The sequence below is a fragment of the Myotis lucifugus genome, unplaced genomic scaffold, assembly GCF_000147115.1.
Source record: "Myotis lucifugus unplaced genomic scaffold, Myoluc2.0 scaffold_511, whole genome shotgun sequence".
Lineage (NCBI taxonomy): Eukaryota > Metazoa > Chordata > Mammalia > Chiroptera > Vespertilionidae > Myotis > Myotis lucifugus.
Genome location: NW_005871559.1, coordinates 132,344 through 145,426, shown reverse-complemented (window position 1 = coordinate 145,426; position 13,083 = coordinate 132,344). Strand labels below are relative to the sequence as shown.

General features: G+C 43.7%; 1 protein-coding gene and 1 long non-coding RNA gene across 3 annotated transcripts in view; one reads left to right on the top strand and one right to left on the bottom strand.

Annotated features, from left to right (window-relative positions):
- Nucleotides 1–3,301, top strand: part of KNTC1 (kinetochore associated 1) — a 59,825-nt gene extending 56,524 nt beyond the window's left edge. The window contains exons 61-64 of the mRNA XM_006103821.3: nt 568–657; nt 1,077–1,222; nt 2,001–2,091; nt 3,073–3,301. Coding sequence (XP_006103883.1) covers nt 568–657; nt 1,077–1,222; nt 2,001–2,091; nt 3,073–3,093 — 348 coding nt within the window. The 3' untranslated portion in view covers nt 3,094–3,301. The remainder of the gene's footprint in view (nt 1–567; nt 658–1,076; nt 1,223–2,000; nt 2,092–3,072) is intronic.
- LOC106694562 lies at nt 1,251–11,632 on the bottom strand. 2 transcript variants are annotated; one of them, XR_002826510.1, is made up of 3 exons: nt 11,481–11,632; nt 11,058–11,195; nt 1,251–1,617 (listed from the first exon to the last, which is right to left on the bottom strand). It is a non-coding gene; the product is annotated as an uncharacterized LOC106694562 (long non-coding RNA). The 2 variants fall into 2 exon arrangements; XR_001345608.2 differs by having other exon boundaries at nt 11,073–11,195.
- Between the last annotated feature and the right edge of the window lie 1,451 nt (nt 11,633–13,083).

Here is a 13,083-nt window from a genome sequence, read left to right as displayed (position 1 = left end):
CAGTTCGGGGAGTGTGCAGCAGACAATGAGTCAGTGTGTCTCTCACATCAATGTTTCTCTCTCTGTCTTTCCCCCTCCCTTCCACTCTCTCTAAAAAATCAATGGAAAAATATCCTCAGGTGAGGACAAACCAAACAAAAAAACTCTCATTCCTGCTGTAACACAGAACAAGTAGAACAAAGCATCTGGAAATGTTTCATTTGTCGTTTGTTCTACTCGTTTTATTTTTTTCAAAGCCGTCTGTGCTTATCTTTGACTTTGTTCTTTCCTGACTATTCATAACCTCATCTGTTGCTGCTCTTCCGAGTGCTAGTATTTAAATAGATTCCTTTTGGCACTTAGAATGACAACATGCCTGTTATCAAACAGCTCTTACTGTTGGAATGGGCATTTTTGTAAAATGCTTCTTACCTTATTTCAATAATTTTTGGTTGACAGAGGCATTTTTTCCTATAATAGAAATCCTTTAAGGTATTTCAAATTTAAAAAGTGAATACTTTACAGATTGGACAGACATGAGTAGTAATTATGCTTTTCCGTCAACTATGTTTTGATTTGTTTCTCTAGACCTTTCTGAACTCGTGCAGCCCTCAGGTCATTTTACAGCAATTGGAGGAGCATATGAGCACTGGCCAGCTGGCAGGGTTTTCACATCAAGTAAGAGAAAATTTCATCTCCTTTTTGCTATGAAAAATTAGGTATTAGAAGGTAATCGTTTTCCCGAAACCTGGATGAAGCGGAAAATTACTGTCTCAATCTTTTCGTTAATACATACTATTCATTGGCTTTTATTAAAACCTATACATTTTTTTAACGGCGGGGACCCTGGCTGTCTTGTTTATTGCTGTGCTTTATTAAAAGTCCCAAAGTGCTTAACCACAATTACTTCCTACTGATTCACTGTATACAGTACTGAAACGGGCCAACACAGTCCCCGGCCCCCGGCCCACCCCCTCACAAAGGAGTGAGTTACATCACGATGACAGTCTCACTCCGGATTGTCAGAAATGTTTCGGAATTAACTAGGACTTGGCATTTAACACATTGTTAATATGACGATACCTGTCATTCTATAGATTCAAAATCTGGTTCTGAATAATATCAGAAATAAGAAGGAGTTTGGGACTTTGGCGAAGACAAAATACTTTCAAGTGTTGAAACTGCACCTGATAAACACCAACAACATCACTGACCTGGTAAACTATTTGGCAAATGAAGTAAGGTAAGTCAATTAAAAAAAAAAAAACTTACCATAGAATGTCCTTAAGTTGTATCTTTATTTTGGAGGAAGACATCAAACAATTATAGAGCTGTTTGGTTATAACTCAAGGCTCCAAACGTTACCTTGTAGCGTTACTACCCGTACCCAGAGGTCAATTGTCTTGTAGCCCAGTCCCTTGGAACATGCACTTGGAATCAGACAAACAAGTCTGAACCCCCAAAGTAGGTGTCTCACAGCTCTGCTCTGAAACCCTACATGACAGCTTTAGTTCTTAGTGTTTGCTCAGAGTTGATGGCTCATGTATCATAATGTTGGCCAAGCTTGGTTATCTAATTTTCCAGCATCCACAAGTTTGGAAACAACAAGCTTCTCTTGGGATAAGGTTGGGAACAGATCTGTAAAGTGAAAAGGAGAAAGAAGAAATGGGGTGACCCTGAAGAAAGGCAAGGGATTACCATGCCTCCTGGGTCTATCCCTCCGTTCACCTAGCTGTGCTGATCACATGGGAGGCGTGCTTCCCTCCTGACCACAGCACGGATCTCTTTCTGCTTGTGTGTCACTGGGGTCCAACCATAATCACTTGCTGTCATTTGTGAACGAGCGTTATTTTTTGATGCGTGATCTATATAGAACCAGCTGCACATATTTCAGACATGCAATCTGATGAGTTTTGACACATGTCTACACCGGTGACGCCATCACCACAATCCAGTTAGCGAGCATAGTTCCCACCCCCAAAACTTTCCTCATGCCCTTCTTTTTCTCTCTGATGCTGTAGTATAGATGAAGCTTCCGTCTTTATAAGTGAGTACTCAAAGCACCGTGGGATCCCCGTGCCCGCAGACGCCGCGCCCTGTGAGATTCTGAAGGTAAAGCTGCCCGCAGTTACCTGGACTCTCACCAGCCTGACACCATTTCTATTTCCAGGGTCTTGACATTGAGCCAGACTTGTTCTGGAGATCACTGTGTTTTCACATGTGACTGCATATATTTTTTATATTTTCCTTTTTTTATAAGAGAGTCCCAGGCCAGCAATGAAGAGGCCATGGCTCTCCTCTGAGCTCTGCACCAAGCGGCCATGTGGCTTCTAGCCAGTCACTGACCCTGGGCCAGCTCTGGCTTTACTCCTGGGCCACCTGCTTTCCAGCTTCCTCCTTAAGGCTTGCTTTTCAAACTGAAGCAAGTGAGACACTACATTTCCAAAGGCCTTGGTTAATGTGGTGCTTGAGTATCAATTGCTTTTACTTCTCCTTTTTTAGTTACCTAAGACATAAGTGTTCCCTAAGGAAAAAAGAGAAATTTGCAAGAGCAAAAAAAACAAAGTTCTTCATCTCTTGAAATCTCACTACCAAGAGAGAGTATCACTGTTAACATTTTGGTATATATTCTCCCAAATGTCTTTATATATAAAATATGCATGTAAATTACTTCTGCTTCTATTTTGAATTTAAATATAAGGTAAATATTTTTATTTTGATCATGAATTAGTAGTTTTAGTAAACCTAAATTTTGTGGGGGGTTTTCTCTCCTTTGGTTCAAAATAGACATATTAAAATAAGACTACGTGTTGTTAACTTTCATTAATAACTTCCAAGTCTGTTGTGCTCAGTGGCATAAAATTGCTTTTTTCAAAAAGGGAGAATATGAATTTAGGAGATGAATTTGTGGCCCTTAAAAATAGGTTTTTCTATAGTCCTAGTCATCTGAACTGCCCAAGAATGTTATGTGTCGATTTTTAGCAATACAGTTAAACCTTAAGTTCTTTAGTTTATCTGAGCATTTTCTATTTAAAAAAAAACAAAAACCTAAATGACATTCATAAAAATACTTCTGTGTTTCTTCCCATTTAGATGTTTCTTAATGGATCATAGTCAGTCATCAAACCTTTCTCAGGAAGAGCCAGAGGAAGTTTGGAGCCCGCTATCAACTGACCATATTTATTACGGTTGTTAAAATTGTGCAATCTCTGTGTTATAGCTGCTGTCAAATATTATCTGACAAGTGATGCTAAGACACTTGGTAGTTTGTCCCATAAAAAAGTTATATCCTGAGTTAATAAATCTTTTATTTGCCAAGTTACGTGTATAACTTAGAGAGACAATTTTTCTTACCATATATGAAGGAAACAAAATGCAAAGATATTTTGCTCCCCGCAGAAGAAAAGCGAGTACTTATAGCCTATTTCTTCCACATATAAAAATAAGAATGTCAATCTTTTTTTTTTTTTTTTTCGGAGAGGAAGGGAGGAAAGAGAGAAACATCAATGATGAGAGAGAATCATCCATCAGCTGCCTCCTGCAGGCCCCCTACTGGGGGACAAGCCTGAAACCTGGGCATGAGCCCTGACCTGGTTCATAGGTGGACACTCAACCACTGAGGCACACCAGCCAGGCCAGAATGTCCTTCTAACTAGTGTTATTCTAGTAAACATGTATATAATTTTTTGCCTTAACCAGTTTAGCTCAGTGGATAGCCAAGGGGTCCCAGGTTTGATTCCAGTCAAGGGGTCAAGGGCAGGTACCTCAATTGCAAGCTCCTCCCCAACCCGGGCCCTGGTCAGGGCACGTGCAGGAGGCAACCAATCTGTGTGTTTCTCTCACATTGTTATTTCTCTCTGTCTTTCCCTCTCTCTAAAAATCAATGGAAAAATATCCTCGGGTGAGGATTTTTTTAAAAGTATGTAATTTTTGCTGCAGATACAGAGTATGTCAGTTCGTGGCCAGACAGGAAAATAGAAAACACTCCAGATAATTCAAGTGGAGATGGATTGAATGCCAGAAATTGGTTCCAAAGTTGTTAAAAGAACCAAAAGGCCAAAAGGGGGATGGAGGGAGGCCACTTGGGAGGCACAAGGGAAAGGGCTATTAGTCTAAGATCGGGGAGCTGCCCCTTCCTGCCCCTGGGTTGGAGCCTCCAGCCCCCATTCTCCACGGAGCTGGTGGAGCCCGCTGCTCTGCTTGGGGGCTGAGTCTCCTCCCTCCAGTACTGCTGCGGCATCACCACCGCAGCCCACAGCCGTCCTCGGGCATCCTCCGCTGTGGCTGCCTCTGCCAAGCCACTACTGAAGGGAAGTACCAACCTCTGATCCTTGTGCCAGTGCCAAGAAACGACGGGACAGAGCAGGAAGCCATCTGGCCGGGAGCGTGGGGCGTGGCGTGTGCAGGCTGTAAGCCCCAAGTAGGAGGATGGCCCAGAAGGGCAGCATGGCGCCGAAAAGCCAGCAGACACGGCCGGGCACAAAAATAATCATAGCTCTTATTCCGCCTTCGTAATCTGTTGCTACGCTTGTGAATAACTTGATGATACGAGGATTGGTTGGCCTTTTTGTGCCAGTTGAGAAAATACTTGTTTCTATATCAGCATCATGATTTAAAGCATGGGTTTTGGAATAAAACACATCTGGATTTGAATATGGTTCTATCCTGTACCAGCTGTGTGAACCCTGGCAAGTTACAGAATTTCCCAAAGCCCGAATGCCCCACTTGTAAAGCCTCCTAGTTGCAGGCGGTGTAAGTGGCCGTTCACCTGCTGTCTCCGGACATGCACAGACTGCACCACTATTTCCCGCAAAGCTTTCCCACACTTGCAATGATTTCCTTAAGATACATTCCCAGGAACATGTTTACCAGATCAAAGGACATGAAGACCGTTTTTAAGGCTCTAGATCAGTGATGGCGAACCTTTTGAGCTCGGCGTGTCAGCATTTTGAAAAACTCTAACTTAACTCTGGTGCTGTGTCACATATAGAAATTTTTTGATATTTGCAACCATAGTAAAACAAAGACATATTTTTGATATTTATTTTATATATTTAAATGCCATTTAACAAAGAAAAATCAACCAAAAAAATGAGTTCGCGTGTCGCCTCTGACACGCGTGTCATAGGTTCGCCATCACTGCTCTAGATGCAAACTGCCACTGCGTGCATGTCAAGAGGCTTTGGCAAATGTCTGCTGTCCTGCACCCGTCCTCCAATGCGAAGCCATCTTACTTTTAAAAACTTTTTGCTGCCCGGCCGGCTTGGCTCAGTAGTTGAGCATCGACCTATGAACCAGAAGGTCACGGTTCGATTCATGGTCAGGGCACATCCCCAGGTGGTGGGCTCATCCTCTGTGTACAGCGTGATCAATGATTTTTCTCTCATCATTGATGTTTCTACCTCCCTCTTTCCCTTCCTCTCTGAAATCAATAGAAGTTTTTAAAAAATTTTTAAATCTTTTTGTTGATTTGCTAGGTAACAGTGGTGTCTCACTGTTTAGGATTGTATTTCTTTGATGTTTACGTATTGAACCTTAAGAATAGTAAACGTGAGGCTGACATTGCAAGCAAAGCCCATAGTTGTATCCTTGGGCATAAATGTGCAAGGAATGGAAGGGTCAAGGGGTGGCACTAGACCGTCACAAATGGAAATGAGCCGCCTGCCAAACCGTCTCAAGCTCAGCCAGAACGGTTCTTTTCCAGTCCTAACACCCGTGTGCTTGCTCAGAATACAGATCTCAGGTAGGGTGGGGAACCTTTTTTCTGCCAAGGGCCACTTGAATATAACATCATTTGGGGGCCATGCAAAATTATCAGCTTAAAAGTCAGCCTGCTAGTCAACCAAGGACCTTGTATGCATATATGCATGGCCCATGGGCACAAACAATGGGGCAGTGAGGTCCTGGGGTGGGGGGCGCGGGTGGGCTGAAAGGGGTCAATGGGGGGGGGGAAGGAGACATGTAATACTTTCAACAATAAAGAACTATTTAAAAATAATTACAACTAACCAAAAAAAATTAGCCTGCTATATATGGTCAAACATTTAATTAACTCACCGCTAATGCCTTGGCAGGACCAGACGAAATGATTTCACGGCCTTAGATGGCCTGCGGGCCAGGTGTTCCCCACCCTTGTCATAGGTGAAGGGTTAGCTTCTGGTATGCCAGAGAAGTAATTTTAAAAAAATGCTTTGAAATTGATTTCAGAGAGGAAGAGAGAAAAACATCAATGATGAAAATCATCAATCGGCTGCCTCCTGCACACCCCCCACCAGGGATCGACCCCACAACCCGGGCATGTGCCCTGACCAGGAATCCACAACCTCTGGGTTCATAGGTCAACACTCAACCACTGAGCCACACTGGCTGGGTGAGAAGTAATTTTTTGAAAAATAATATATTTGAATTTACTTTAAGATAAGGTCATTTGAAGTTCATATATACAATTAGCCAGATCTATTATATTTATTATACCATTTTTATTAGCTATGATCATTTTTCTAAATTATTCCACTCTTGTCTCCATACTATTGCCGAAATATATATATATTTTTTTAAATATATTTTTATTGATTTTTTACAGAGAGAAAGGGAGAGAGATAGAGAGTCAGAAACATCGATGAGAGAGAAACATCGACCAGCTGCCTCCTGCACGCCTCCCACTGGGGATGTGCCCGCAACCAAGGTACATGCCCTTGACCGGAATCGAACCTGGGACCTTTCAGTCCGCAGACCGACGCTCTATCCACTGAGCCAAACCGGTCTTAGCGAAATATATTTTTAAGACATAAGCCAGCCCTAGCCGGTTTGGCTCAGTGGATAGAGCATCGGCCTGAGGACTGTAGGGTCTCAGGTTTGATTCCAGTCAAAGGCACATACCTTGGTTGCAGGCTTGACCCCCAGCCCTGATCGGGGTGCATGCAGGAGGCAATCAGTCAATGTGTCTTCTCTCATCATTGATGTTTCTATCTCTCTCCCTCTTCCTTCTTCTCTGAAATCAATATATATACTAGAGGCCCGATGCACAAAATTCATGCAAGAGTAGGCCTTCCTGCCTTAGCCAGTTTGGCTCAGTGGATAGAGTATTGGCCTGTGGACTGAAGAGTCAAAGGTTTGATTCTGGCCAAGGGCACATGCCCAGGTTGCAGGCTCGATCCCCAGTAGGGGAGTGTGCAGGAGGCAGCCAATCAATGATTCTCTCTCATCATTGATGTTTCTATCTCTCCCTCTCACTTTCTCTCTGAAATCAATAGAGAGAGAGAGAGAAAGAAAGAAAGAGTAGGCGTTCCTTCCCCCAGCTGCCGGCACCATCTTCCCTCTGGCACCCGGGACCTGTGCTTCCCTCCGGACCTGGCTTTCGTCCAGAAGGACGTCCGGAATGATGTCCGGTCGAATGATGTCCAGTCTAATTAGCATATTACCCTTTTATTATTATAGATATAAAAAGAGATAAGCCAAATATCCTCAATGCCTGACCTCACACTTTCCATTGGCTCCCCATTTCACTCGGCATAAAACCCAAGCTGCCGGCTAAGGCCCACAGGCCCCTTTGTTCCAATTAGAAACAGGATGCGTTCTGAGAAGATGAAATATTAAAAAGGCCCTTCTCTCGGTGGACCTCCAAAAAGGTATTCCCTATGGAGGGTCCCGTTTTTTAAAAAGCACTGTGTTTAAAAGCTGGCTCTTTACAACTCTGCTCCCTGCCCATGCGTGCTGTGGCTTAGGATGTCCTGCATGAGCCTGCCCCGCCGTCTCTCTAACCTCAGTGCCTGCCGCTCCCCCTTCCCCTGACCAGCCTTCCCAACCAGCCCAACCAACTTGCTATGACAATGACACTCCTTTGCAATACCACCCAAAGTTACCTTTGTTGACTTGTTGATCACCTCACTATTCATCATTTTGTCCCCAGTTCCTGGAACAGCACCTCACATAGTAGGCTCTTAACAAATATCTATGAGCCAGGGGGATTTTGACTACGCGTTATCTGGGTGAAATATTTTCCTTGAATGTGTCATGATCCCATGAACTATTGACAGCACCTCCTTACACACAGACAAAAGGGGAAGTGAGCAACCCCAAAATAAGTGAAGGCACTATATTTAATTTTCATGACTCACGCATTTCATCATCTCTTGTTTTGGATGAGGTGGCTAGATGTCCATGCCTGTGACTACTTAGAGGAGAGAATTGTATTAGTAGGATATGCAGTCTTTTTTGTACGGCTTCTCGGGGGCCCAGAGATTTGGAAGCTATGTTTATTGTAAACACATTGGATCCCTCCCTTGAGCAGTTTTTTTTTTAAATATATTTTATTGATTTTTTACAGAGAGAAAGGGAGAGGGACAGAGAGCCAGAAACATCGATCAGCTGCCTCCCGCACGCCCCCCACTGGGGATGTGCTCGCAACCAAGGCACATGCCCTTGACCGGAATCGAACCCGGGACCCCTCAGTCCACAGGCCGACGCTCTGTCCACTGAGCCAAACCGGTTAGGGCAGCCCTTGAGCAGTTTTTGACATGTTTTTGAGTAAGAGAAAAAGACTAATTTTGGTGATCATGTCTATCCAGTTGGGGAAGCCAACAGGTTCTTTTTCAGTGGATGCTGGTGTCATAGGTACCATAGACCAGTGGGTACCTTTTACATGCTTATGCTGCTGTATAATAATGATCCTTATCAAAATCTAGAACATTCTAGGACCCCAGACGACTTACCTCGTACCCCTTCCTGGAGCATACTCTCTCCAAAGGTAACCACTGTTGCGACCTTTATCATCATAGATGATTACATTTTCCATGGTTTTTAACTTTCTATAAATGGGCTGACCTAGAGTCTGAATTCATTACTCAACATTAAAAGATTCATCTATGAGTATTCAACTATTGACTGGTCATCATTAAAAAAGCAATTAAATGAGTAATGAGATTTTTTTCATTTAAATCAAACACAAATTTGGGAAACAACATAAATGTGGTCATATTACATACATAACATTAAAAATCTAAATATAAAAGAATAAATAAATAAATAATGAAAGATTCATCTATGCTATTTTGTGTAGCAGTTCATTTTTTTAAAATATGTTTTTACTGGTTTCAGAGAGGAAGGGAGAGGGAGAGAGAGATGGAAACATCAATGATATCAATGATGAGAGAGAATCATCACTGCCTCCTGGACGCCCCCCCACTGGGGATCAAGCCGCAAACCTGGCTTGTGCCCTGACTGGGAATCAAACCATGACCTTCTGATTCATGGGTTGGCGCACAACCACTGAGCTACACCAGCCAGGATGTCAGTTCTTTTCATTCTACCCATTCTTATGGGAGACCTTACAGTATTCTTTTTTGTTTTTGTTTTTTTGTTAATCCTCACCCGAGGATATTTTTTCCATTGATTTTAGAGAGAGTGGAAGGGAGGGAGGGGAAGACAGAGAGAGAAAAAAACACACATTGATGTAAGAGAGACACATTGTTTGGTTGCCTCCTACACCTATCCAACTGGAGGCTGGAGATCAAATCTGCAAACCAGGTACATGCCGTTGACTAATAATCGAACCCGAGACCCTTCGGTCCACGGGCCAATGCTCTAACCACTGAGCACACAGGCCAGGGCACCCATTCATTCTTTTTTTTTAATATATATATTTTATTGATTTTTTTACAGAGAGGAAGGGAGAGGGATAGAGAGTTAGAAACATCGATGAGAGAGAAACATCGATCAGCTGCCTCCTGCACACCCCCTACTGGGGATGTGCCCACAACCAAGGTACATGTCTTTGACCAGAATCGAACCCGGGACCCTTCAGTCCGCAGGCCGACGCTCTATCCACTGAGCCAAACCAGTCAGGACACCCATTCATTCTTTATATTATATTTACTCAGTATCCAACTTCCTTAAACTACTTAAGAGAATCTCTCATTTATATGGCTATGCATATTCGTATGAAGCATTAGGATATTCCTTGTACAGTATTAAAAGAGATCATGCGATAAACCAGGAGGAATCGAATTATCGCATTATCACAAAACCAAGATTGTCAACTCATTTCCCCCCAACGTTTTTAATATAGATTTGGTTCTTTTTTAAGTCTCAAAAGGATATATTACTCATAACCCATACTATATTTCATAACTCAAAAGGAGAAGTGGTAATTTACAAAATTTCTTCCCCTCATCCTCAACCCGTAATGTCACAAGTCCTGTAGTTGATGTTTTGGTCACATGGAGCCAGAATATCTAGGAAAACTTTCCTCATCAAATGATACGAAAGCATATGCTGGTGCTTCTCTCTCTCTCTCTTGATTGATTGATTGATTGGTTGGTTGGTTTTGGAGAAGGGGGGTGAAGAGAGAAACATCGGTTTGTTGCTTCACTTATTTTTGCATTCACTGATTGCTTTTTTTTTTTGAAGGGAGGGGAGAGAGAGAGAGAGAAACATCTATGTGAGAGAGACACATTGACTGGTTGCCAAACCTGCCCCGACTGGGGGCTGGGGTACATGCCCTTGACTGGAATCGAACCTGGGACCCTCAGTCCACCGGCCAACACTCTATCCACTGAGCCAAACCAGCGAGGGCCCAATCTCTTGTGTATTTTAATTATCCCCTGGAGTCTATAGAAAAGCTAAGGAAGTAGCAGCTTTCAAAGCACATAAGAGTAACTGGAGGGACAAATCTCAGAGAACAAGGTTTTATTCCTCTTTCCTCTTCCTTTCCTTGCAGCTGGCCCCCAGCAGGGCCCGCGCCCCCCGCCAGGCGGTTGGCCTGGGTTAGACTTTGTCCTCATCCCCCGGGCCCTCTGAAAGTCAGCAGGGTTTTGTATTTTGTTTCTTCTTTTATTTTAGCTCATTTACTCATTGTTTTGGAAATACCTCACATTCCAGGCGAGTCAAGTCTTCTGGAATAAACAGCTCACCTCTTTCTAGACAAGACCCATTGACTATTATGAGTTCCCAGCTGAGTGGAAAAAACCACCACCAAGATGTGAAGACAAGAGAGGAATGCCATTCCACAGCCCCGAGAGCGTCTCAGAGGAACCAACCTCCACGCACTGTCATGGCGGACACTTCCCTGCCACCTTTACCTGCACACATCGCACCTTAATGAGCACAGATAAAGGATCTGTTTCCCTTCATCCATCCGCCGTGGAACAGGTTTTTACCGAGGCGACTTCAGTCATTTATTTCCACAGTTTACACATTACACAACGACTTACGCCTAACTGCCAAGAAACACAGTGAGAGCAAGATCAGATCCAGCCCTTCAAGTACTGATCCCTAACATTAACCTTTACACGTCCTCAAAAAACCCCGCCCAGCCCCAATCGCCCCTTCCTGAAACCTTTCTGTGTGTGTAGAGCAGGAGCCGAGTAGGCAGGGCTCTCCGGAACCACGAGGAGGTGAGGGACAGGAGAGGTGGAGAGAGAACCACCCTTTCTCTGCTTCCCCCCAGTCACAGCCTCGTGATGCAGGAAAGTCACCCCGACTTTGAAAAGGGACGCGCTCACCTTCACCACGGAGGACTGACACCTCGCACAGAGAAAGGGCGGCTTTTCAACAGTGTTTGGTGGCATCTCGGTGTTCAACGTGAAGTTCTCGAATCCCCAGGGAAGCCGCACACACTCTCAATGGTGGGGCCAGCGGTTCCATCTTGCCTGTAGTTCTCAGAGCCGACAAGCCTATAATTATTTCAGTATTGCACCTAAAGCAAGTCCACCCTGATTTTGTAATACTAAGACTGGCTAGACACAACAGGGAGGCTGAGACTGGGCTTCGTTTGAGAATCTCCCTCTCTCTCTCTCTCTCTCTCTCTCTCTCTCTCTCTCTCTCTCTCTCACACACACACACACACACACACACACACACACACTCCATGCTTAACCCTGAGAATTAACTACTGTTGAGAATTCTTCATCATTAGCTATTTATAAACTGAAATGCCTTTGCCTTCCTTTTCCAGAACCTTGAAGTCCATATCGATTAGGCTGCAAGTAACAGAAAACCCCACTAGAAATGGTTGTAAGAAAAGAAGGCATTTACTTACTACATTGCATCATCAGGAGTACAGAAATCACATTCCCAGAACGCGCCAAAGAGCCCAGGTTCTTTCCATCTTTCTGCTCGGCCATCCTTTCATCTGCTTGCCTCCTCACACTACCAAGGGGCTCAGCTGCTCCAAACATTACACCCTTAGGCAAAAATTCCTCAAGGTCCTTTTAAACAAAATATTGAGGTGCAATTTACATGACATCAAATGAACCATTTTTAAAGTGAACAATTCAGTGGCATTTAGTCCATTCACAATGTTTGCAACCACCACTTCTATCCAGTTTCAAACAGTTCCATCACCCCCAGTGGAGCCCCCATACTCACCAAGCAGTTACGCCCCATTCCCTCTTCCCTGATCCTTGGACTAATCTGGTTTCTGTCTCTCAGGATTTACCTGTTCTGAACATTTCGTATCATTGGAATCATAAAACATGGGCCTTTCATGTGGCTTTGTTTGCTTAGCATTCTTTCAAGGTCCGCCTACATTGTAGGATGTGTCAACACTCATTCCTTTTTATAATATTCCATTGTATGGATCCACCACATTTAAAAAATATTTTTTTAAATTGATTTAGAGAGGAAGGGAGAGGGAGAGAGAGAGACAGAAACATCAATGATGAGAGAGAATCATTGATTGGCTGCCTCCTGCATGCCCCACACTGGGGATCGAGCCTGCAACCAGGGCATATGTCCTGACCAGGAATCAAAGCGTGACCTCCTGGCTCATGGGTCCATGCTCAACCACTGAGCCACGCCTGCCGGGTTCATCATTAATGTTTCTCTCTCTCTCTCCCTCTCCCTTCCTCTCTGAAATCAATAAAAATATATATTTTTTAAAATGTGTGTTGGAAGGATATAGCATAATCCATTCCATCCTCCCCTTTTTCTTTAGATGGGCATTTGCTTTGTTGCTCCCCCCTCCCGCACCCCCCCCTCCCCACACACACACGAGCTCCAATAAACATCCTTATCCTTAACTAGTGGTCTTTTTATTTCTTTGGGACAGATTCCCAGAAGTGGGATTAATGAGTCAAAGGGTATGTTTAGTTTCAATTGTAACAG